The sequence below is a fragment of the Rhinoderma darwinii genome, chromosome 12 (genome assembly GCF_050947455.1).
Source record: "Rhinoderma darwinii isolate aRhiDar2 chromosome 12, aRhiDar2.hap1, whole genome shotgun sequence".
Taxonomy (NCBI): Eukaryota; Metazoa; Chordata; class Amphibia; order Anura; family Rhinodermatidae; genus Rhinoderma; species Rhinoderma darwinii.
The window spans coordinates 62,537,122-62,564,099 of NC_134698.1; the positions used below are offsets into that span (position 1 = coordinate 62,537,122).

The 26,978-nt window shown below is 42.0% G+C and overlaps 2 protein-coding genes across 12 annotated transcripts in view; one reads left to right on the plus strand and one right to left on the minus strand.

The window, feature by feature from the left end:
• The window catches only part of SNAP23 (synaptosome associated protein 23), a 40,882-nt gene extending 22,987 nt beyond the window's left edge, over window positions 1–17,895 (plus strand). For 10 of the 11 annotated variants that reach the window (XM_075844955.1, XM_075844952.1, XM_075844956.1 and 7 more), the window contains exons 3-9: window positions 125–166; window positions 2,761–2,809; window positions 4,631–4,748; window positions 5,642–5,671; window positions 7,146–7,292; window positions 8,298–8,442; window positions 15,199–17,895. In XM_075844955.1, the coding sequence (XP_075701070.1) occupies window positions 125–166; window positions 2,761–2,809; window positions 4,631–4,748; window positions 5,642–5,671; window positions 7,146–7,292; window positions 8,298–8,442; window positions 15,199–15,261 (594 nt within the window). In that variant the 3' untranslated portion in view covers window positions 15,262–17,895. The remainder of the gene's footprint in view (window positions 1–124; window positions 167–2,760; window positions 2,810–4,630; window positions 4,749–5,641; window positions 5,672–7,145; window positions 7,293–8,297; window positions 8,443–15,198) is intronic. The other variant, XM_075844963.1, reaches the window with a different exon arrangement.
• Window positions 16,308–26,978, minus strand: part of LRRC57 (leucine rich repeat containing 57) — a 37,992-nt gene continuing 27,321 nt past the window's right edge. Inside the window, exons 4-6 of the mRNA XM_075844951.1 lie at window positions 26,392–26,660; window positions 25,102–25,287; window positions 16,308–24,038 (exon numbers count right to left, since the gene is read on the minus strand). Coding sequence (XP_075701066.1) covers window positions 23,997–24,038; window positions 25,102–25,287; window positions 26,392–26,660 — 497 coding nt within the window. The 3' untranslated portion in view covers window positions 16,308–23,996. The remainder of the gene's footprint in view (window positions 24,039–25,101; window positions 25,288–26,391; window positions 26,661–26,978) is intronic.

The following is a 26,978-nucleotide window of genomic DNA, read 5'->3' on the forward strand; positions in this document are numbered from 1 at the left end:
AGGTGTTCCAGGATTGTTTTTTTGGATGTTTAGGATTTGTTTCCTAAAACAGATGTGTCTGAGATCTAACGGTTCCTTTTTAAAGTCTGTTGTATTTTATTTTTACGTTATTCTCTTTTTCCAGTCTCTAGAGAGCACACGTCGGATGCTGACCCTTGTAGAGCAGGTAAGATAATTAATTGGTGGTCTTACAAATACAAGAAGTCTCCATATAACATTTCTACAATCTTATTCTGTAAATACTGGGAATTCAATCCATTATAAGACTGATGTTGTGGAGATAAAGGTGGATCGGTCTCCTTACTTTGCTGCTCTGTTTTAGGACAGTATGTGTACAGGAAGCCGTTGGCCACAGGAAAATGTGCCGTTTGGCAATTGGAGCCTAATTTAAAAAAAACTGCGGACTTCTAGTTATGAGTTTACTATAATTATGAGGGGAGCGCTCCCCCCCCCCCCCCCATCCCTCCCCTCTCACCAGTGATTAATGGCTATACATGCAAATACATGGCGGTCGTCAATCACTGATGAGAAGGGAAGGACGGGTGAGCGCTCCCCTCATGAATACATTGGACATTAGCTATGAGGCTCTAATAGCCAAATGGCACAATGTTTTTTTTTGTGCTGTTTGGCCAATACTAGAGCAGACCTGTCCCCGGACTACGCTGCCTTTACTGTTTATTTCAAACGTAAAGATACCTTTGATGCTAAGACTAAAAAAAATAAAGAGACTGCTCAGGACGGACAAAGCCAGCAAAGAACATCGTCCTGGGCAAGAAAAGTATATATGGGCCCCTTGTCTCCATTAGCTCATCATAACACATGTCCCTTATGTCTTTGTAATAACCCCTAAGTACTCGTGAGCAATCAAATTCACTGGCTCCGTCCCTTACATGCAAATCTGGAAGACAGAAGCTGATTTTAAAGGCGTTCTGTCAGCGCTTTTTTTCGGGCCAGGTAGGGGACTTGAACATGTACAAACGTGCCTTTATTTCCGCTGTTAGATTTATCATATCATTCAAAAAAAAAGTTACTTCTCATTTGCAAATGGGGCCACCCTTCGAGCACGAGCGACCTCAAGTCCGGGAAATCCTCCAGCTCCCCTGCATAAACCGTGCCCAACAACTCCTCTTTGGCTCTGATTGATGGCTGCAGCGATCAGTGACATCACGTTCATCGCTTGAACGCTGGAGCCGTCAATCAAGGCCAAGGAGGAGACATTGGGCAGGGTTTACTCAGGATAGCCGGTGCAGTTGCCGGACTTGGGACCACCTTGGCACTTGCAACCTCAATTGCATATGAGAAGAAATTATTTTTCTGTGAGATGGTAAGACCATGTTCACACGGCATATTTTTTGCGTTTTTCACTCTGAAAAACGCCTGCAAGCTTCCTGTTGTTTACAATGGGTAAATACACTGTTATTCATAGGAGTATTTTTATACTGCTGAATTAAATACTTCATTAAAGTCACGTCACTTCTTGAAGCATTTTACAAGCTGAAATTTCCTGTTGACACTTTAAAAAACCCTTCAAAAAACGCCTCAAAATACACTTTCAGGGCCAGTTCACACGTGTAAATACTGCGGAGATCAAACAAATCGCATCCACGCGCTGCGGAAATACCGCTCAGAAATTGGCCTGCGGTGCGGAAATTCATTCCGCAGCATGTCAATTGTCTTTACGTAAACGTTGCTTATATGTTGCGGGATTTCCCCATTTGAATTCAATGGGGATGTAAATCCCGCACCAAATAGCTATAGCCGCAAAAAACGGAACTCTGAAAAAAAAAAAGTTATACTTACCTAGGAGTCTGTGTTTTATCCTCCTGGGATGACTCTTCATCCCATGTGACCAATGCTGTAGCGGTGGTCACATGAAAACGTCTTCCCAGGAGGCTGGCTAAGTGCTGCAGTTTTTCGTAGCGGACATTCCGGGTGAAAAACTGCACCACAGTTTAGTGCGCTTTTTCTCCCATAATTCCCTGCGGTGCGCCGGGCGGATACGCTGCATGCTAACACGCAGTGTATCCGCCACGTGTGAACTCAGCCTTATTGGTTTAAAGCTAAAAAAAGAGCCGACAGACTTTTTAAAGTGACAGTGGGCCCCTTTACCTACTGGGTCCCTGCATATATTGTATGTCCGTCCTGGACCCTGCTGTCTTATAGTCAGAATCTGCAGTGTATGTTTTAAGGGTTTCCATATTGGTATTCCAATCACTGGAGGATACTCTTGGTAGTGGCTGTAAACAAAAAATAAATAAAACCAGCCTGATCTTGTCGTGCTAGTGGCTGCTGAAACGCTATTCATGTATTTGTGTTTTTCACATTTAATAAGATGGCAAGAACATGCTGTAACCCTTAGCACGTGTATAATAATTGTAAAGTGACCGGCTCCAGAGGGGATTGCCATATCTGCGGATCCTGTAAACTGCGTGCCTGTAGTCTTCTCATGGAGCCGTTTATTTCAGTTCCCGGCCGCAGTACAGGATGCATTACCATCAAATCCATCACAATAAATGACCGTGCCATCAAACCGTTCATTTACATGGGGCTGGATTACGACCTCATGCACACGGCGGTGTTACAGATCTGTGTTGTATTTTTCCATTATAAGACGCCCCCAGACTATCTAGTGGCTCCAGTCCAGACGTTCCTCGATAAATGTGATCTATTTCTGTGCGGTAGAGCATGTGTGTACAGTAAGTGCGATCATTGTGTTGTTTTGTGCTCTTACGTGTTCATTATAACATTTCTGTGTTCTAGAGTCAAGATGCCGGAGTGAAGACACTGACTATGCTGGATGAACAAGGCGGTGAGTAAAAATAAATAAACCACAACTAACCTCAAAAATTACAGATTCCGGATTATAGTCGGCCACGTTCCTTCTCAAGACATGCAGCACACGTGGGGTACTCGTGGGCACTAGTCGCCTGGTGCACGCCTCTACTTGTGGCCAATTAAATCACCTTCTAACGATCGGTTAAACGATCTAGCAATGTCCTCATTTATTTGTAAAAAGTATTGCAGAATTCACACTATTCACATTAGTATCACGGCTTCCATTCTTAAAGGTTATGTATGTGTCATCAGAAAATGACCTATGGTTACAAGTTTTTTTTTGTTAAACATATTTGGTAAGAATTTTTGGTGACTTTTTTTATTTTCTATGTCATTGGCCATAGTGAAAACCGCAAGATTACAGAATTTATAAAAAAAATATATAGATGAGTCTCAAAATAGACTGACCCTTCCTGTTCTGTAGAGATCACTTCTCAGCAGTCCTCTCATTATCACAGGCAGGATTACAATGATGGATAATACCTCTATATAGATGACACCATTGACTATAAAGCTAGCCATACAGTTTAGATGGCTGTCAGTCAAATTTTTGGCTGACCGCGAACGACTACAAAGTTGAGTGTTCATATGTCGCTGCCAGGCTACCCTGCCAGGGGCTTATCTACTTATCACAAAAGGATCAGGCATGTTAAAATTCAACATGCCTGACCCTTCTTTCCCCCCAATGTCAGATATGTTGAATTTTAAGTGGGGAAGCTGATATGCACAATAAATGGTCAGCTGGTCCCACCAAAATCCTCCGGTTCAGCCAACATACATCTAATGTGTATGGCCAACTTAAATGATTGTCGCAGCGCCTCTCCCATCTCTTCTGGCACAATGACCTCCGCACAGGTCACCGAGCATGCCTAGAAAACTCTCCCATAGAAGTCAACGTTTGAAAATTTCCAGTCTACAGGTTCCTAGACATATCTCTAAATGATGTTAACAGCAGCTCAGGCAAGATGGCCGCCCCCATAATCGTGTACAGAACAAGATTATGTTTCACGATCTGGTTAGAAGTAGTAACAAAAAAATCCTAGTTGATGCATCCCCCTTATCGGAGCTTTGACGGATCCAGACATATTAAATTAGGGCCAATAATCTGCTGCATCTAGAAATAGAAAATTAGTCCATAAATTATAATTCACAGCAAAGCAGGTCATCCGTTTTATATGTCGCAGTTACTGGCACTATTATATGTTTGTATGTTCTTCTCATGTTTGTGTGGGTTTCCTCACACACTCTAAACACGTACTGATAGATTCATTGGGTCCTTAGAAATTGTCCCTATTGTGTGTGTCTAAGATGGAGGAAATAAGATTGGAAGCCCCATTAGCGACAGGGACTGATGTGAATGGTGACGATCTACGTACGGCGCTGCGAAATATGTTGGTGCTGAATGAGCAACGGTGCAAACAAATGCTCTGGTGCAATGAGCAAATAAAAACCATATTTATATATATCCAGACAACTCCTTTAGGCTGTGTTCACACTACCGGCTGCATCGGCCGTTCAGTCACATCTGATGGCAAGTATATTGCAGCACTATTTTTGCATCCAAGTAAAGGCACCCTGACGGATCCCATTGCCAGTCAGTTAGGCGCCATTGGCATGCACAGTATGATGTGAACAGAGCTTTATTTTTTTTATTTATTCTTCTTTATTGCATCTATTTAGTAAAATATTGTATTCAATTAAAGAAAATCTAACAGAAAACACTGGCGGCCATAGGGCGTCTGTCTAGGAATCGCTAGTGCCGCAGATCCGTCCATTCTTCTATATCATTTTTCAGAACAACTGAAACGCGTCGAAGAAGGACTGGACCAGATCAACAAGGATATGCGAGAGGCCGAGAAGAACCTGACAGAACTGAACAAGTGTTGTGGCCTCTGCATCTGTCCGGGAAAGAGGTAGGTACTGGCCATCTTCTGATGTATACAGCCTTCTGTATAGCACATATTACTTCAGGCTGTAAGCCTGAATATGGCCCCTGTGTCCGGTCTTCTCTTAGATGGGGCCACAGGTAACTTGTTGTTGTCCTTGAATAAAACATATCGCCTGTCCCATAATTATGGGGCCTCTGAAATGGCTTTAAACACACTTGTTTTGTGCCCAATGTATGAGGTATGTTGTATACAGTATTTTATGTTACTCTTCTTCTCCTCCTCCTTTATTTTAATTTTCTTATTTTGTCCATCAGTTCTGCCCATCATCCCCGTCTAGGGAATATTAGATTGTAAACTTCACTAAGTCAATGGTGGGGTCTCTCTTCCCTCCCCCCCCATAGTGTTGCCACCAGGCTGGTAGCCTCTGGTCCCGTCCGTATTTACACTAGAAGATCACTGTGGTAGCTATGAGCAGCAAAGCTCTATTCCCTGTTGGACACTTTTCCAGAAATCGAATTTCCATAATATTTTATCACATTGATCCTGATAAAGGTAAGCAATCTGATACTTCTATACCATCAGCAGAATACAAGCTGCCACTTCCAGAGGGCTCTGACATCATGCTGTAATCTGCTGATGGATTCTGCAGGGCTGAATTTATTTTTCCCCAGCAGCCTGTAAGGTTATTATGGGATTGTTCTGGCTTCTAAAGGGGCTGGGTGTGATGATCCCAATTGCATTATATTCGGGAATTACTAGTTCTGCAATTATCCGACATCCTAAATGGGAGCTTCACTCTAAATCTTCCTTCTCGCCTGATTATTTCCAGTATGACTACTTACTAACAAAGCACGACTTGGCTCAATTCTTTATCAGTCTCTTGTTTTCTCGTCTCCCCTTTGCCTACTAACATGAAGATTTCTTAGGAAGCTGAAGCGTCAGCTCAGGTTGGTGATCAAACATTGTAGCCGGATGTTTTCTGGTTCTGATGAGTAGTCGTCCTGCATGTCACTCCTCCTGCCCCGTGAAGCTGCATGTTTACAGTTGCAGTATATCTGTGTGTATATGTCCGTCCGCTGCTTCTCTCTCCCTATGTGGTTTCAGTTGTCAGTCTGATGGAGGCGTTTATAAAGACTAGTGCTGCTAAAGTCAGTAGTGGCTCATTACAATGATGGTGTCAGGTCTCTGGCAGACGCCGATTACCCGTGCATCAGTCTTCATACATGCCCACCTTTTTGTTCTGTCTTTCATTGTGCAGTGTTTATTCCTGCCATGTAAGAATGGCCGCTGGCATCATTTTTGCATGTTTTCCATAGACAAGCCCGGTAGGCTGGCAATGTACAGATTGATGTTCTTGCAGAACCAGACAGTAGTTTTAAGTTGATTCTTTCTTGAAGGCAGAGTAAGTTTATTTTCCCACGTGTTTATGCGGCATCTATTATTAGACCGCCCATTATAAACCAGTGAGGTCACAATTTCTCAATTCGCTTCTATTGTCATATACGTTATATGCTCACGGAAATATCTCTCTACATAAAGCCTAAACCTAGTGGTTAGTTCCAGAAGATAATGTGTGAAGAGTTCAGCGGAATTCATTGGTCACACGTAAACACCTGTTATTTGTTTTAGGGCGTGCACGGGTCAGATCACACATTGCAGCTATTGTATACCTAAAACGCGTGCGGGGTATCTCAGACAGACCTTTCCTTTTAAAGGGGGTTGTGCAGGATTAGAAAAAAACATGGTTGCTTTCTACCAAAAACATTGCCACACCTGTCCATGGGCTGGGTCTAGTATTGCAGCTCTGTTCCTTCTCGAAGTGGGTTGAGCTGCAATACTACACACAACCTGTAGGGCAGGCGTGGCGCTGTTTTTGGAAGGAAGCAGCCATGTTTTCTAATCCTGTCATTGGCAGCATATATACCTTTCTGTCATACATACACTGGACGTACAGCCGTTGGTGCGACTTTGATCATTCACAACCACTCAGAAAGCAGCGTGTTATTTCTGGTGCTGATCGAGGACATGATGGTAATTAATCCACAACATCTAGAAATTATTTGGCTTCTCAAAATGTACCCCCCCCCCCAGATTCTGTCACTCTCATCCCAGACCCCAAGTTATATATATGCTATTCCGTATTTTAAAACCACCGATCTTCTCCACACTGGCCCACAGCATTATTTCCTAGTTACACTGGGTAATATAGTCATGTACATTCCATTCATTCTGTCCTCCACTAAGTATGCAGCTCAGGGATTGTAGGGGGTAATAAGTCTTTAGACAACAATGCATATAAACTAATAACCGAAAATGGGAACGATGGTTTTTCTACATGAGCAGTGAATTTTCACCAAAAATAAGCATCTTTATTATTCACCTTTGATATTTTGCATGTTTACACCTTAATTCATTTAATAGGGGAAAGAATTTTGAGACTGGAGATGTGTATAAGAAGACATGGGGGAGCAAAGATCAAGATTCAGAAGACGTGGTCTCAAAGCAGCCGCGTCAGGTGAACGGTCAGCCACAGAGCGGAGGCGGACAGAGCGGCGGATACATAAAGAAGTAATTATTACAATACCCCGTTATTAATTTGTAGTCCCATGTCAAAAAGGCTCAATGGGTTCATGTAAGTAAACCCATAACAATGCTAATGTCCAGTTTCACTAGAGGGGCTTCTTAGTCTTCGTTCACATCTGCGTCAGGGTCCCGTTCCGTCAGAGCTTCCCATCAGAACAGAACCCTGACTGACACAAACTATAGGTTTCCGTTTGCATCACCATTGATTTCAATGGTGACAGATCCGGCGCAAATGGTTTCCATTTGTCTCAGTTGTGCAAGGGTTCCGTCGCTTTGACGGAATCAATAGAGTAGTCCGACTAAGGTATTGATTCAGTCAAAATGAATAAGCCCTTGCACAACTGAGACAAACGGAAACCATTTGCGCCGGATCTGTCACCATTGAAATCAATGGAAAGCTCAGACGGAACGCCTGAACGGAACCGTGACGCAGATGTGAATGAAGCCTTATCCATATACCCTGTTATGGCATATGGATGTCAGAGGGGGCTCCTCTGCTTGGGAGCCCCCTCTGAGCTAGAAGAAAGAGAGCCATTTTGGTAAACTCCAGCCATCCAAGTGTTACATGGAAGGACAGTGATCTGAATGGCTGATATGTAGTATTACATTTATGACTGTCTGTAGCTTTTCCTTACAAAATTAGCGGTTTGATGTGCGGTACCAGTAGCCACAAATTGCCGCCGCGGCCCTGATGATATTGGTTGCACTGGACGTGTCTCGCCACATACAAGTATATAAAAACCATGCAAAAAGATTCTATCTTCTACTATGATTCTTGCAGTTTGCTGTTGAGTTCTGAAAGATGCCCCCTAGTGGATAGAGCATTTTTTATTTTTTTTGCAGTTAGAAAACAGAACAAAGGCAGAAATCTGGATTTTCTTTATATATGTGGTTTTTGTTCCTAAACAGGTTTATTCGAAAACACTTTTTTTTTTTTTAACAAAAATGTATGTATGGAAATGTTGTTAATAACCTTGTGGCTTCTGGTAGGGTCACCAATGACGCCCGGGAGGATGAGATGGATGAAAATCTGCAGCAGGTTGGAAACATTCTCGGAAACTTAAAGCACATGGCTTTAGACATGGGCAACGAAATTGACACGCAGAACAAAGTGATTGACCGGATTAATGATAAGGTGAGTCCAGTCTTTGCTGATGTTAACAGGGATTATTTTTATGAATAATATGTCTGACCGCTTTGCTATAAACCTAAAATGTCACAAACTATGAGCCAGAAATATATATTAATTTACATACAGTGCATTGTCCTATCTGCAGAGCATTATTTAAAGGGGTTGCCTTTTAACAACCCCTTTCCACATGGCCCTATTAGAGCATATGGTCATCAGAGGGGTTCCCCACTTAGGACCCGTTCTATAAACAAGAACAGCACTATTTTCTAAATATTTTGCCATAATGTATCTAGTTTAAGCAATCCTCTGTAACCTAAACCGCAGTCTGCACACCAGACCGATACATTGTAAGAACACTGTCAGGACAGGGGAGACACTTGTGCTGCTGATGTGTTTGGCTCACAGAGGATGGTCTTGGCTGGATACAATGGTATCAAACTCATCTTTGAAAAGTATTATAAGTGATCTATAAATAAAACAGAGGCTGCTTTCACGGCTATCTACACCTTTTGACATTTAAAAAAATAAAGAAAATTGTGCATCCGTGTGATTGGTGCAACTTTCTAAATCCATTTCATTGCAAATTGTTTACTTTTTGAGATCCAGCTGCTTTGTATCCTGTATACAGAGGTCTGCGGCACCAACTGTTTCAGTGACCACGGGCAGGATCCACTTGTAATAGATCACATCTAAGTTATGAACTTAGATGTGATCGGTAACCGCTCGATCAGACGCAGGACCCGCTGTCACTAAACCAGTCAGTCCCGTGGACCTGATGGATAGAGGTTTAACCCCTTCCCGCTCCTTGACGTACTATTACGTCATGGCAGCTGTATCGTTCGCGCTCCATGCCGTAATAGTACGTCTCGGGAGTAACGGCCGTTTCGGCCGTCCTCCCGACAAATACAGGAGCTGTGACGCAGCTGTCACAGCTCCTACAGCGGGGACCGATTGCTGTGTCCCCGCTGATTAACCCCTTAAAAGCCGCGTTCTATAGAGAGCGCGGCTTTTTAGGGGTTAAGCTGCCATCGCCGGCCTGCTACGCGATAGCGGCCGGCGATGGTGACTATGGCAACCGGACACCAAACAATGGCGTCCGGCTATGCCATAGACGGAAGCCTAGTGGGTCCTGACAACGTCAGGACCCACTATGCTTACTGTCAGTGAGTAGCTGACAGTTCTAATACACTGCACTACGCATGTAGTGCAGTGTATTAGAATAGCGATCAGGGCCTCCTGCCCTCATGTCCCCTAGTGGGACAAAGTAATAAAGTAAAAAAAAAAGTTAAAAAAAGATGTGTAAAAATAAGAAAATAAAAGATTTAAAAGTAATAAAAGTAAAAATCCCCCTTTTTCCCTTATAAGTCCTTTATTATTAATAAAAATATATAAACAAACAAATAAATTATACATAATTGGTATCGCCGCGTCCGTAACGGCCTGAACTACAAAATTATTTCATTATTTATCCCACACGGTGAACGCCGTAAAATAAAATAATAATAAACCGTACCACAATCACAATTGTTTGGTCACTTCACCTCCCAAAAAATGGAATAAAAAGAGATCAAAAAGTCGCATGTACCGAAAAATGGTACTGATCGAAACTACAGTTCGTTACGCAAAAAATAAGTCCTCGCACGGCTTTATTGATTGAAAAATAAAAACGTTCTGGCTCTTAGAATAAGGTAACACAAAAAGTGAATGATTGTTTACAAAACGTATTTTATTGTGCAAACGCCATAAGACATAAAAAAAAAACTATAAACATCTGGTATCGCCGTAATCGTATCGCCCCGCAGAATAAAGTGAATATGTCATTTATAGCGCACGGTGAACGCTGTAAAAAAAATTGAATAAAAAAACAATAGTACAATTGCTGTTTTTTAGTCACCACGCCACCTAAAAATAGAATAAAAACTGATCAAAAAGCCGCATGCACCCCAAGAAAACTACAATGGATTCCTCAAGGGGTCTAGTTTCCAAATTGGGGTCACTTTTGGGGGTTCCCAATGTTTTGGCACCACAAGACCTCTTCAAACCGGACATGGTGCCTAATAAAAAAGAGGCTTCAAAATCCACTAAGTGCTCCTTTGCTTCGGAGGCCGGTGCTTCAGTCCATTACCGCCCGAGGGCCACATGTGGGATATTTCTCAAAACTGCAGAATCTGGGCAATAAGTATTGAGTTGCGTTTCTCTGATAAATCCTTTTGTGTTATAAAAAAAATGGTATAAAGAGGATTTACTGACAAAAAAAATATGTAAATTTCACCTCTACTTTGCTCTAAATTTCTGTGAAACACCTAAAGGGTTCATAAACTTTCTAAATGCTGTTGTGAATACTTTGAGGGGTCTAGTTTCTAAAATGGGGTATTTGATAGGGGTTTCTAATATATGGGCCCCTCAAAGCAACTTCAGAAATGAACTGGAACCTAAAAAAATAAATAAATGAGGCAATACTTCGCTTCTTACATTATACTGATAATGAGCTGTGCCCACCCCGAGATGACCCCAGTTTTGACCGTTTGTATAAATGGAGACCCCTATTAGACCGTTCCAGTGCCCGGTTTTCCCAAGCATACACCCCCGAGAAGTGTATTTCTATAGATGAATCCCTGGTACATTTTAAAGGGAGAGTTCAATTCCACCAGTACCTGCCGGGTAAGAGGGCAAGGTATGGCGTGAAGATGTATAAGCTGTGAGAGTGCATCAGGGTATACCTACAGGTTTAGGATATATGAAGGAAAGGCCACCCCCAAACCAGACTGCATCCTGGACTACAATAGGTACATGGGAGGGATGGACTTGTAAGATCAAGCCCTGAAGCCCTACAGCGCCATGCAGTGTGGTATAAGAAGCTAGCCGGGCACATCATACAGATGGCATTGTACAATGCGTACATGCTACGTCGATGTGCAGGCCAGACGGGAACTTTCCTGGAATTTCAAGAGGTGATTATCAGGAACCTAATCTTTAGGGACCAAGAAGGGGGGGGCACCCAGTACTTCTGGAAGCGAGCCCACACGCATCGTACCAGGGCAACACTTTCCAGGAGAAGTTCCCCAAACTGGCAAGAAGGGAAAAAGTCAAAAGAGGTGCAAAGTCTGCTATAAGAGGGGGATAAGGGAGGACACAATATATCAATGTGACACGTGTCCCGAATAACCTGAACTCTGTATGAAAGTGTTTTAAAATTTATCATACATCCCTTGGTTTATAATTTACCCCAATTTTACTTATCCTGATGCACTCCGCACAGCTTATCCCCCCTCGTCTTTCCCCTCTGAGCCCTGCTGTGTGTCCAGGCAGCTGATAACAGCCACATGTAGGGTATTGCCATACCCGGGAGAACCCACATTACAGTTTATGGGGTGTAGGTCTCCGGTCAAAATGCTCACTACACCTCTAGATGAATGCCTTAAGGGTGTAGTTATTAAAACGGGGTCACTTCTTGCGGGTTTCAACTGTACTGGTACCTCAGGGGCTTCTGCATACATGACTTCGCACTAGAAAATCCCCAGTAGGCCAAATGGTGGTCCTTTCCTTCTGAGCCCTCCCATGGGCCCAAACGGCAGTTTATCACAACAAATGGGGTATTGCGGCACTCAGAACAAATTGCGCAACAGAATGGGGTATTTTGTTTCTTGTGAAAATAAGAAATTTTCAGCCAAAACTACATATTATTTGAAAAAAATAATTTTGTTTTCATTCCAAGCCCAATTCAAATTAGTGCTGTGAAAAAACTATGGGGTCAAAATGGTCACAACACCCATAAATGAATTCCTTGAGGGGTGTAGTTTCCAAAATGGGGTCATTTGTGGTGGGTTTCTATTGCTTTGATACCTCTGGGACTCTGCAAATGCGACATGGCACCCGAAAACCAATCCAGCAAAATCTGTACTCCAAAGAACACACAGCGCTCCTTTCCTTCTGAGCCCTCCCATGGGCCCAAACGGCAGTTTATCACCACAAATGGGGTATTGCCGCACTCAGGACAAATTGGGCAACAAAATGGAGTATTTTATTTCTTGTGAAAATAAGAATTTTTGAGCTAAAATGACATATTATTGGAAAAAATATATATTTTTTAAATTCCCAGCCCAATTCAAATAAGTTCTGTGAAGAAACTATGGAGTCTAAATGGTCACATTACCCATAAATGAATTCCTTGAGGGGTGTAGTTTCCAAAATGGGGTCACTTCTGGTGGGTTTCCATTGCTTTGATACCTCTGGGGCTCTGCAAATGCGACATGGCACCCGAAAACCAATCCAGCAAAATCTGTACTCCAAAGAACACACAGCGCTCCTTCCCTTCTGAGGCCTCCCATGGGCCCAAACGGCAGTTTATTGCCACAAATGGGGTATTGATGCACTCAGGAGAAATTGGGCAACAAAATTGAGTATTTTGTTCCCTGTGAAAATAAGAAATTTTGGTAAAAAATTACATCTTATTGGAAAAAATGTCATTTTTTTAATGTCACAGCCCAATTGAAATAGGTGCTGTGAAAAAACTGTGTGGTCAAAATGCTAACAACAACCATAAATGAATTCCTTGAGGGGTGTAGTTTCCAAAATGGGGTCACTTTTGGTGGGTTTCCATTGCTTTGATACCTCTGAGGCTCTGCAAATGCGACATGGCACCCGAAAACCAATCCAACAAAATCTGGACTCCAACAAACATATAGCGCTCCTTTCCTTCTGAGCCCTCCCATGGGCCCAAACGGCAGTTTTTCACCACAAATGGGGTATTGCCACACTAAGGACAAATTGGGCAACCAAATGGGGTATTTTGTTCCCTGTGAAAATAAGAAATTTTGATCACAAATGACATTTTATTGGAAAAAATGAAATTTTTTTCATTTCAGAGCCCAATTCAAATACGTGCTGTGAAATAACTGTGCGGTCAAAATGGTAACAACAACCCTAAATGAATTCCTTGAGGGGTGTAGTTTCCAAAATGGGGTCACTTTTGGGGGATTCCTACTGTTTTGACACCTCAACACCTCTTCAAACCTGGCATGCTGCCTAAAATATATTCTAATTTAAAAGAGGACTCAAAATGCACTAGGTGCTTCTTTGCTTCTAGGGCTTGTGTTTTAGTCCACGAGCGCAGTAGGGCCACATGTGGGACATTTCTAAAAACTGCAGAATCTGGACAATACATATTTAGTAGTGTTTCTCTGGTAAAACCTTCTCTGTTACAGAAAAAAAAATGAATAAAATTGAAATTCAGCAAGAAAAATGAAATTTGCAAATTTCACCTCCACTTTGCTTTAATTCCTGTGAAATGCCTGAAGGGTTAAAAAACTTTCTAACTGCTGTTTTGAATACTTTGAGGGGTCTAGTTTTTAAAATGGGGTGTTTTATCAGGGTTTCTAATACATAGGCCCCACAAAGCCACTTCAGAACTCAAGAGGTACCTTAAAAAAAAGGCTTTTGAAATTTTCTTAAAAATATGAGAAATTGCTGTTTATGTTCTAAGCCTTGTAACGTCCAAGAAAAATAAAATAATGTTCAAAAAATGATGCCAATCTAAAGTAGACATATGGGAAATGTGAACTAGTAACTATTTTGGGTGGTATAACCGTCTGTTTTACAAGCAGATGCATTTAAATTCTGAAAAATGCAATTTTTTCAAAATTTTCTCTACATTTTGCAATTTTTCACCAATAAACACTGAATATATCGACCAAATTTTACCACGAACAAGAAGCCCCATTTGTCACGAGAAAACAATCTCAGAATCGCTTGGGTAGGTTTAAGCATTCCGACGTTATTACCACATAAAGTGAAATATGTCAGATTTTAAAAATGGGCTCTGAGCCTTAAGGCCCAAACTAGGCTGCGTCCTTAAGGGGTTAAGCGCAAGATGCAGCTGCTCTGTATACAGGATACAAAGCGGCTGTATCTCAAAAAGTAAAAATTATTTTTAATGTATTTTAAAAAATTCCACTGATGCACTTTTATATGGAAAAAACAAAAAACTATGTCAAAGGTGTACATAGCCTTTAAAGAGTAACTGTAATTTCAGGAAACTTTAGACATTTCATAGTGACGTGCCAGAAGTTTTGATCGGTGGGGGTCCAGGTGCTGAGACATTCATTACTCGCTGCCTCTTTGGCTACGATCGGCAATCCTAGTGTTCCTGAAGACGGGCTCATGTAGAAAGTCTGAGTGCGTCTTCAGCGTGATGACATAGACTTTCTACGTGAGCCCGTCTTCAGGAACACTAGGATTGCCGAAGAAGCAAAGCGCATGGGTGAGCGTTTCAGCGAGTGGTGGGGGCCTCAGCACCTGGATCTCCACCGATCAAAACAGACATGTCAAAAGTTTCCTCCGACCGTTACTCTTTAATCAATGAGGCTATTCACATGGGCATATAAAAATTTGCATATTTTAAAGACACTATTTGTATCTATTTTGTACAATAAATCGGTTGTGTGTAGATCTATTGCCAATCTGCTCACCTGATGGAGTCGTGCAGAACAGGCACGATGCTGTTGTAAAGTCTAAAAAATAATGTGAAAATCCAGCAGCTGCAACTCCGGTGAACCAATCGTCCTAGGAGTATTTCCGTTACTGGTGAGGTGTAGATGCAGGGAAAAACAAACAGACTTGAAAATGGTGAGGAATTGCAACAAACTATTTTAGGAAGTTCAGGAAATTTTCATTATACAATGATCTCTTGGAGTTTAAATAAGAGAAAGAAGTGATCAATTCCAAAAACTGATTTTATTGTATTTTTTGTTTTTTCTTTAGGCGACAACTAACAAAGATCGCATTGATGAAGCCAACATAAAAGCGAAGAAACTTATCGAGTGAAGAAAGAAACCTCCTCGTCCCTTCAGTCCCGGTTTAAGCTGTTAAGTCCTTTCTTCCACCATGACGGCACAATATCAGATAAGAGGTTTTAGGGAATGAATCTGCTTATGAACCTGCCCTGTTGTGTTGTGCTTTATGTATTATATATTCATGAAGATCCTGGAACACTTTAACTCATCTCAGTCTTGGAAACACTTGGATCATTCCCTGCCACGTTGTATGGTGGAAATCCATGGGCCTGTGTTTCAGTTTCTACCCTACATTTATTAAATGTACGTGGGAATATTAGTTTTGGTTAATATTCATATACGTTTGATTCCAAGATGCTGAAATTAGGAGAATATATTTTCCTTAGTCTTTGATGGCAGAGAAATGGTGAGGATTTGTTTAACCCTATATAATAATGGTAAATAAAGCAAACTGCATATGATCGTATTCAAGTACAGAAAACGAATTGAGCACTAGTAGATCCCACGACACTTTGTGCCTCTGCTTTATTTACCATTAGTTATGAAGTGAGTGGATCTAATTATTCCCACACCCCAATCTAATCCCATAATATGTAAATCAACCAAAGACATTGCCCCTTTGCCCATCAGGTATTCTCTGCCACGTTCTGTCCAGGTCCAGTAAGATTCCTGCAGTTCTTAGAGGAAGGGTTATCACGCGCGTCTCAAATGCGCAAAGTGGGATTGATCCATGGAGAGTGCAGGGTCCGACTACACGCAATTTCCCACACATCTATGCCAAGTTACATCAGGGTAAAGTGTACAGAGAAGTTTTAATATTTCTGGTCAGTGTTGGTTTTATGATCAGGATCCTTCAGTAAGAACCTTGTCAAGCAGCCAGATGGAGTCTTAAACTCCATGATCATTGATGGCGGATGGACCAATCGCCACCCTCCATTACAGTCACATAGCCTTACATTAATAGGTAGTAGAGGGTCATTGGTGTTGGCATCCTATAAACTCTGCGCCGGAGCCCCTGGATCATGGACTGTAGCCTTATTGTTTATGGACTCTTTTAAAGGACCTAATGTTTCTTAGATGTAAAGATAACCAAATATACCATAGCCGCCCCCCCCCCCCCCCTTGTATACATGTACAGGTGCCTTATTAGATATAACTATCAGAGATTGGCTGGTTTACTTGTAGCAAGAGATATCCAACAATAAAAGTTCTCTACGGGTATTATCTGCAGGCAGGTTTATTACTAATGACTTGTTTAATATGAGGTTATTTGTCATCATAACTCCCACAAATGCTGTACACGTAGCTGCCAGGACATGGTATTGTAGCACAGCCTTGCCCCATTCCAACGACGGGTCTGCTATCATAGACAATTACTCCCGTTCACTAGCCACCACTAAGTCTTATTACACAATCTGCAGTAACCAAACCAATGTCATAAGGAAAAAGTGCCCCCCCCCCCCTCCACACCAAATAAGTCCTGTAAGATGATAGCGTCATCACTGTGTGCCTTTTGAATTTATGTTTAATAGCTGGATAACTTAAATTATTTTTATACTTGTTATTTTATCTGTGCGTACAATGATACAAGCAAGAGTGATAGTTTATTTTCTGATGTTCCGCCATCTCTGTCCATAATAAAGTGTAATGCCAAGAATGTTCCATCACCTTTACAAAGTATAGACGGCACATGAAGAGCTGCCGTATGTGTATATAGGGAGGGGTTGTCCAACTTGGCAGTCCCTAAGTCTACAGCTCCTATGCAGACCTATGTGTCTCTATGGTTACCCACTTCAAACAAGCCCTGTGTAGTCTGATCCTGCAATTCCTCTGCTCCTTCTTGCGATCATACATTTTGTCGATTAGTAAGTAGTAGGGGACGGGAGTGTGACTGCAGGATTACACTACATGGGGACACCGTTGCATAGGAGCTGTAGCCACAAACTTAGGGCCAGCTCATTGTTATCCCCAGACTGAGATCTTGGGGACCATGCTGTATGGATTCCAATATGTTATACATATGTCCATACAGTGAGACTATGGAAATGCTGTATAAACGTTACGCAACATGTCCCCCATTCTATAGATGCCCGGCCTGTATTTATCACTGTGGGGGTATTCTCTCAACAGGTTTACATCACTTTAGTTGCGTAAAAAGTGGGGTTTTTTTGGGCACTTTTTTTTGTTTCAACTATTTAGCCAGTCTTGCCACAAAAGTAGACCCGGCTTAGCTTGTAGCTGGCGTAATTTTTCTTGTGGCGCATGGACAACGCGAGATGCATCAAATTAGGAGGCAGGTGCCTCTTAATAATGTTGTCGCCTCTTGCCTAAGACTGGCGTATGAACCACCAGCCTCAGTGCATACCTATAGGCCCATAGTTACTATGATGGGGACACACAGTGCTTGGCTTCACCGCAGAGATTAACTCTTCCCCTCTTTAGCCTGGACAACTTCCCCTTCTTTTGATCAGGATGTATCTTTTCTTCTAAGGACCTTTTCTTAAAGACACAAAATGGATTGTAGAGGCTGCGTCATTTGTGTATGTGGAGTCCTCCATGTTGGTCTTGTATTAGTCATTCGTGAATATACCATAAATGTGCCTTCCAATTGTCTTTTGATAAGGTTTTTAAACTGCTAACCTCTAATAAACTGTGATGAACCCGCTGTGCCTGTATCTATGTGTATGCATGCTTTTCCTTTCTAGTTCTGCAGTTTGCTGACCCAGATTTATTTCTCCACCTTAAAGTAACCTTCCCTTCCAACTGAATTTACAATTGGAATGTATTGTCTCAGTCAACTGACCTGCTGCCCCGCTCCTGAATGATCGGGCTTGCGTTCTGGGCAGCCGTTTTCCACTCTCTTGGGGAGCCTAGGAGACTGGATCATGTGTGAACGTGGAAGCAGATAAGTAGACTATCCCTCCGTCCTGATGATCAGCTGACATGGGGGTTGGCTTAACTGCTCCCAGGTGGTATATAGTAGTTGGCTTAACTCCGTCTGAGCTTGCTCTGTTATGTGTGTAGCGAATAAGTGGCTTGTGAGATAAGTGGAGTTATAAAAATGGAGTTACAAATAGAGGGTAAAAGTACGGAAAGTACTCTTTTCACCAAATATAACAAATGTACACTGTTTTTGGGAAACAGGGATAATGGACTGCAACATTGGAGGTTTCAGCCAGTGCGCTGTATGCACGACTGGAGACTGAGCTCAAGGGGGAAGACCTCTGTGGCAGATGTGCGCATGTTATGCACCTGGAAGCTCACAGAGATCAGGAGGAGCAAAATGCAACACTGAGGGTGATAGACAAGCTTGAGCGGAACATGCAGCTGACGGAACAAGCAGTTAGTGGGGTAGATCTGGAGGGTGAAGACATGGGTCAGCAGGATCAGCCAAGTAGCTGGCTTCCTGTAGTTAGGGCCAGTAGAAAGGGGTCCAAGAAAAGGAAGGTCAATCCTGTTTCGGACATTCCAAGCAAAATTGCCAAGTTGGGTGATGATGCGAGGGTGACGGTCTCTCAAACAGCAGCCCTAGTGGATACTGATCTCCCTAACAGCCGGGACAATAGCCCATCTAGTAGTCGGTAGGATGGTAAAGCAAGACAATTGATAGTTGTAGGGGATTCTATAATCAGGAAGACGGATAGAATAATTTGTCGCCAAGACAGTCTCAAACCTGAATGGTTTGCGGTCTCCCTGCCAGGGTTCGGCTTGGGGAGGAACCCGTGGACAAATTGCTGGGAGCAGCTGGTGGTGATCCAGCTGGCGCAGTCCATGTGGGTACTAACGACAGAATAAATGGTAGGTGGAGGAGCCTTAAGGGAGAAAAAAAAACAAAACACTAGGCTCCAAGCTGAAAGGAAGGACCTCCAAGGTAGTATTCTTAGGAATACTGCCTGTGCCATGCGCATCACAGGAAAGATAGCGGGAGCTCAGGGAGTTAAATGCATGGCTTAAGTCTTGGTGTATAAGAAGGCTTTGGGTTCCTAGAACACTGGGCTGACTTTTCATTGGGGTACAAACTGTATTCTGCAGATGATTTGCACCTAAATTGAAGGGGATTCGCTGTGCTGGGGGAGAGAATTCTAGCTGGGGTGGTGGAGTGTTTAAACTAGTGCTGAGGAGGGAGGCCAATGCAGAAAAAAAAGGGGTAGCCAGGTTAGAGAGGGGTCAGACTATATTGGTGGGGGGAGAAACAGACTGTGGGGAGAGGAATAGACAACAAGATAAGGAGATCCTTTTGTTACAAAACATCAGTGTAAATAAAAATGTGCAAATAAATGCCAAATCACATTTCTGATAATAAAAGTGAAAAACTGAAAGGCAAGTTAAAGTGTATGTTCACAAATGCCCAGAAGTCTAGCAAGCAAAATGGGGGAGCTGGAGGCCTTGGTACTGGAAGAAAATATAGATCTAGTTGGTGTTGCTAAAACATGGCTGGACTCTTCACATGACTGGGCTGTAAATCTGCAGGGCTTTACACTTTTTCTGAAAGATTGTGAGGAGGTTGTAACCTTGTGGGTGGAATTACAAAGGGAGGTAAACACTGAAAGGATTACTTTGGGTGTAATCTATAGCCACCCCCCCCCCCCCCCCCAATATAACTGAGGAGAAGGAGTGGGCTGCACAGGCTGGTACTGTAGTGATAATGGGAGATTTTAATTACCGAGATATTCATTGGTGTCATGGTTCAGCTTCAACTGCAAAGGGGAGACGTTTCCTCAACCTGTTGCAGGAAAATGTTATGGGCCAGTTTGTGGAAGACCCGACTAGAGGTATCTCGAGACCCATCCTTCCACGTATCTGGTGCTGTCTGAACCTATACACAAAAGTGATCATAATATAGTTACGGTACATTTTAAATATACTGTGAAAAAACTAACATGCTGGGAGGGCAAAAACACTTAGCTTTAAGAAGGCAAATTTCCCCAGGATGAGGGCTGAAATTCAGGATATAGACTGGGAAGAACTAATGTCAAATAATGGGACAAATGATAAATAGATTTTCAAATCTACTTTGGGTAATTATAGTGCAAAATGTATTCCTATAGGTAACAAGTATAAACGACTAAAATTAAACCCCACATGGCTTACACCTTCTATAAAAAGGGCATTACATGACAAAAAAAGGGCATTTGAAAAATACAAATCTGAGGGTACATCTGCAGCCTTTGTAAAATATAAAGAGCTTAATAAAATCTGTAAAAAGGTAATAAATCAGCAAAAAAACAAAATGAAAGTCAGGTGGCCAAGGATAGTAAAACAAATCCTAAAAAATTCTTCAAGTATATAAATGCAAAAAAGCCGAGGTCTGAACATGTAGGACCCCTAGATAGTGGTAATGGGGAGTTGGTCACAGGGGATCAAGAGAAGGCAGAGTTACTAAATGGGTTCTTCCGCTCTGTATATACAAAAGAAGAAAGAGCAGCTGATGTAGATGGTGCCAGTGCTGTTAATATATCAGTTGATCTACTGAATTGGATGAATGTAGAGATGGTCCAAGCTAAATTAAACAAAATAAATGTGCACAAGGCCCCGGGACCAGATGGGTTACACCCTAGAATTCTTAAAGAGCTTAGTTCAGTTATTTCTGTCCCCCTTTTCATAATATTCAGAGAATCTCTAGTGACTGGTATAGTGCCAAGGGACTGGCGCAGGGCAAATGTGGTGCCTATTTTCAAAAAGGGTTCGAGGTCTTCCCTGGGTAATTATAGACCAGTAAGCGTAACATCCATCGTGGGGAAAATGTTTGAGGGACTATATACAGGATTATGTGACAATAAATAGCATTATAAGTGACAGCCAGCACGGTTTTACTAAGGACAGAAGTTGTCAAACCAACCTAATATTTGAGCAGAAGCCTAGACAGAGGGGGCCACTGTGGATATAGTGTTTTTGGACTTTGCAACGGCATTTGCCACTGTCCCCCATAGACGTCTAATGGGTAAATTAAGGACTATAGGTTTAGAAAGTATAGTTTGTAATTGGATTGAGAATTGGCTCAAGGACCGTATCCAGAGAGTTGTGCTAAATGATTCCTACTCTGAATGGTCCCCGGTAATAAGTGGTGTACCCCAGGGTTCAGTGCTGGGACCACTATTATTCAACTTATTTATTAATGCTATAGAGGATGGGATTAATAGCACTATTTCTATTTTTGCTGATGACACCAAGCTATGTAGAAATGTTCAGTCTATGGAAGATGTTCGTGAATTGCAAGCGGATTTAAACAAACTGAGTGGCCGTCCACTTGGCAAATTAGGTTTAATGTAGATAAATGTAAAGTTATGCATCTGGGTACCAACAACCTGCATCATATCTCCTAGGGGGAGCTACACTGGCGGATTCACTTGTTGAGAAGGATCTGGGTGTACTTGTAAATCATAAACTAAATAACAGCATGCAGTGTCAATCAGCTGCTTCAAAGGCCAGCAGGATATTGTCGTGTATTAACAGAGGCATGGACTCGCGGGACAGGGATGTAATATTACCACTTTACAAAGCATTAGTGAGGCCTCATTTAGAATATGCAGTTCAGTTCTAGGCTCCAGTTCATAGAAAGGAGGAAAAATACAAAGAAGAGCAACGAAGCTAATAAGGGGCATGGAGAATCTAAGTTATGAGGAAAGATTAAAAGAATTAAACCTATTTAGCCTTGAAAAAAGACAACTAAGGGGGGACATGATTAACTTATCTAAAAATATTAATGGCACATAGAAAAATGTGGTGAAATCCTGTTCCTTGTAAAACCCCCTCAAAAAACGAGGGGGAACTCCCTCCGTCTGGAAAAAGAAAGGTTCAACCTGCAGAGGCGACAAGCCTTCTTTACTGTGAGAACTGATAATCCATGGAATAATCACAGCAGGGACAGGAGATGCTTTAAAAAAGGCAAAGATCATTTCCTAGAACAAAAAATATATAAGCTCTTGTGTGTAGAATTTTTTTTTATTTCCCCCTTTCCCATCCCTTGGTTGGACATTGGTCTTTTTTCAACCATATGAACTATGTAACTGTTTCCAATGTGTAGTCACATTTTTTTTTGGGGGGGGGACGGGGGACGGGGGACGGGGGACGACGACTGGAGGTTCACTTTATGATTATCACAAACTTTATTCTGTTCACACAACCATCTTGGCTTCAGATCTTAAAGGCTATGTACACCTTCGAAAGAGATTTTATTCATTTTTTTTTTATAAAAATGTGTATCAGTGTGTTTGGTGCAACTTTGTAATTACTTTATATTAAAAAAATTAACTTTTTGAGATACAGCTGCTTAGTATCCTGTATACAGAGCAGCTGTATCTGGCGGGACTGACAGGTTCAGTATCAGTGGATCTTCCATGTCTGACACGCAGGATCAAGCTGTTACTGATCACATAAGTTCATAACTTAGATGTGATCGAGAACAGAACCAGCTGACCCGACAGATACAGCTGCTCAGTATACACGATACAAAAGCAGCTGTAAAAGTACTCAAAAAGTAACATTCTGAATAAAAACTAATTAGAAAGTTGCTTCAAACACACTGATTTTTAATTTTAAAAAAAAAAAAACCCTTTTGAGGGTGTGTGTATAGCCTATAATGAAGCCAGGAGACGTAAGACCAATTAGTTTTCAAATGCAACATCCATTTAGATTCGGGCACTTTATGCACAACGTTCATCCCACCTACAAGACTTCCCAACTAATGCGTTTTCATATACTCCACTTGCCAACCATAAAATTAAATCTCAGGTAGACACTTTTTAATTACATAATTAAAAATAAAATCTGGTGATAAGTCTACATACTGTAACTAAGTTTCCATTTGCTTCTATAGATTACTTCTGGAGTCTGCTGCAATTTTGTAAAAATTCAAATAAAAAAAAAATTATGCAATTCAATCTAATTACAGGTTTATCCCACTGCACCCTGAAAGTTATGTTGGAGGTTGGACCTTGACGTATTTACCATGGAGGCAGCGCAAGCAACTGCGATGGTGGAATGTGGCTTGGCCCCAAACTGCTTTACCAGCTAGAGATTTAGTCTAAGTAGCTATCTTCAGTCAACAATATTAGATCATTTCCCAAGTCTGAAAAACAGATCCTCAATACACATATTATGAAATTATAGAGTACAGAATTTGACCTAAAACGGTAATGGTGGACACCAATAAAGGTGTAGGGAATGGGCCCGTTCTGAGTCTGGCGCCGAGGATAGAGTTGTTGTACTGTTCTATAAGTGACTACTTGTGCTGGTGTGCACCCTTCACCCCTAACTTTTACATGATAATCTGTCCATAAATTCTAAATGTTGTTGAGCATATTATATTTGACGTGACACACAGCTAAAAAGAAATGCACATTTAGTAAAAAGAGCGATGACAGAATAATGAAATAACTGTCCAATGATGATTAGTACAATTTGGTCAAAAATGCAAAAATAAAAAAACCCGGAAATGAAAATCGTACGAGATAAGTTGACTTTGACGTAGCACAATAGCATCTCCTTCCATAGTGTGTCCTGGCTCCACATTAATCGCTTGGGGAAAATCTGATCAATGCAACTCAATATATAAACTCAACCATTCTGCAGCCCAGTGTCTGCAGTTACAGTCCACACATCTTCATTCGTGGCTCCCATCTGCCCATGCTGTTATTGGATGGGAGTACTCGAGCTGATTTAAGTAGCGTGAGGCTTGGACACAGGCCCTATATTCAGAGCTCACCCAGACAATCAGGCGAGGTGGTTGTCACAGCGAATGCTAACACTTCGATAAATGCTCCTCCATCACACAAACTTCTTCCGTGTTGCTGTAAACCGTTCCATGTACTGGAAAGGGGGAGAAAAAAAAAAAAAGGAGTACACCGGTTATCCTCATGCAGAAACTCAAAATAATTATTGTAGACTATTGAAATGTCTTGTAATAGGCAACGTATAGTCTACCCTCTGCTTAGACTATATAGTCCAAGGTTTATTACTGTGGGATGAACATAGTGGATTAAACTGTCAACATTTAACACCGGTCTACAGGACAAGTGAGAAATGTTATTTTGGGCCACCCCCAATCTAAGGCCTAATTCACAAGAGCGTATTTTGCGTCCGTGTTTTACGTTAAAACAATGGCCGTCACATGGACTAAATAATTCAATAGGGCTATAATGACGTGCGTTGTTCTTCATGCAGCCTGTGTCCGCTGCCTGAAACTTACTGCAGGTCCTAGTTCTGTGCGTTTTTGCGCACCACGCAGCCCATTGAAGTCATTGAGTGCGAGAAAGCAACGGACAGTTTTTTTTTTTTTTTGCCGACATAAAAATTGCATGACATACGTGCGTAAAAAACACATGCACCATACACGGATACCACACGGAAATGCAACGCAAGAAAAAAAAAAATTAGACGAAAAACAGGCTAGATTCACAAGAACGCGTCCAAGTGGTAGAACTTAGGCCCTTCGAGTCTCCCTACCAGGATAGCCATGGTGGGCAGAGGTTTTATGAAGCAGTGGCTGAGTATGTGCGCTACTGATACTATCCGACTGGAGGTAGGAAAACAGCCAAGCAGGCAATCGGATCCAACCTATTGACAAGTGGCCAAATCTATCAAGATGACACTTCCTAAACCTAATCACGATATTTCTGTATGAACTGACAAGTCTTCCCTGTATTGTAAAATGTCCTTACAGTGGGTACAGTAAAACATTGGGACAATCACCCAAAAGACGGCACATTGGATATAAGAGAACTGAAAACCGGTCACAGAAAAATCTGATCTAGATCATGGGTGGTCTTTCTGCAGAGGCTTCACTGTAGAAATATTCTCCGGACATGCCACTGTTTAGATGGTTGTATTGGCTACACTTTTTACATCCCCCTCCATTACTTTCACCACTGACCTTGTCATAACCATCCAGGTCCCGGAGATTTTTTATTTCAAAGAGGTTCCCTTCTACAGCCAACAAGGAGATCTGGGAGTCACTCAGGATACTCTGAGGCAACATGCTGAGATCCAGGCAGTTCTCTTCCAGTCGAAGAACCTTGAGACGTGGGCATCGAGAAACCTGCACTGAGATCTGAGATATCTGGGGGGGGAGGGGGAGGGGGGGGAGGGGGAGGGGGGGGACACGACAAAACACAGGAGATTTCAATTTATTAGTGATAAAAAGAGAGACCAAATTGTGTAGTTGTACAAAGCTGCAGGGCAGTAAATCAGGCGAGAGACGGCCATCAAATTCTACTCTAAAATAGTAGATATTCCTGACACTTAAAGGGAAGGTGTCATGATTTTTATTTATTATATTGCTTTTAATATAATGTACACAAAAATGTTTAGTGTTGTCACTTTCTACTTTTTAATATATTCATACTTTTACTTCTCTATGGGGGCTGCCATTTTTTTTTTCATCTCTGTATGTGTCGATTAACGACACATACAGAGATGCTATACGGCACATACATCCCCATAGAGAATGCGAACGGGAGCCGTTCCATTCTCAGAAGCGTGCGCCGTCTGTGTGTGAACTACGCATGCGCAGTTCCCCCACAGACCAGAACGAAGCTCGTTCGTAGAGCGAAATCCGGCGCCATTTTCATGTGGAACGGAAGCTGCTGCCGGACAGTAAGATGACGACTTCTGGCCGCTGCTTCCGGCCATATGTTCAATGAAGGCGCAAGGAAGAGTAGCGTAGATGGCAAGAACTTTGGTAGGCCAGCGGAGGCGGCAGCAGGAGCAGGTAATTTCTGTTCGTGTATGATGTGCGACTGTGTGATATGGTCTGCTGAGCCCTCCTACCACTGTGCAGTCGCTCAGAAAATGGCGGCACACAGTGTAGGAGGTTTGAAGACATTCAAACCCCTCCCTCTCCTGGCACTAGCCAGAAGAAGGGAGGGGGGAGTATGTGAGGACACTAGAGCGAGTGTGTCCACCCCAAATTTGCAGCATAAAACAATGAGGTTGCTTTACCACAGTGACCATGCTGCAATTTTGGGAACTGCTCCCTCTAGTGGCCAGCACATGGAAATGTTATAAATTAGAAACTCATTTATAATATTTCCTGACTTGTAAAAAAAATGAAAACAATGTGTAATCACTTATATACTAATTGTTTAACTGAAAAAAAAATTAAACATTTCTAGCGACACATTCCCTTTTAACTTTGTGGCATCGGTTTAATGCGATTACTTACCTGGTTCTGGTTTAAATTTATCTCTATGGCCTGCACCCCAGAAACCTCATCTGGAATTGCCTGGATTTTATTTTTGGACAGATCCACCACATCCAGGTGCCGTAAGTTGCAGAGCTGGGTAGGTATTGCTCGCAGCTGGTTCCCAGAAAGGTTTAAAGTCTTCAACGCGGAGAGCTGACCAAAGTCAGCTGGAAGGCGGGTAATTTGGTTGGAACCCAGGTGCAGGGTCTCCAGCTTTTTTAGTTTGCACATCTCATCGGGAAGTCTGGCTAAAGAGAAAAAAACACAACAACAGACATTTACATTAACAGTACAGAGTGCGCCCTCTAGTGTCCATAATTATGTGAAAATATTTTTTTACAAATACAGAAAAAAAGACACTTTATAAAAATTATTTCTTGCTTAAGATTGAATAAGCTACATGGCAGGTAAAGGGGTTTTCTCTGCTAAGACCTTAATATTTACATTTTTGCCACATAATGCCCTAATTTTCCATCAAGGTCTTACACTTGGCTGCTTTTGGCTTTGTAGCTAAATTAAACTCTTTAGATGTATCCTGCACAGAGGTGTCCGTCCCTTCATAGAGA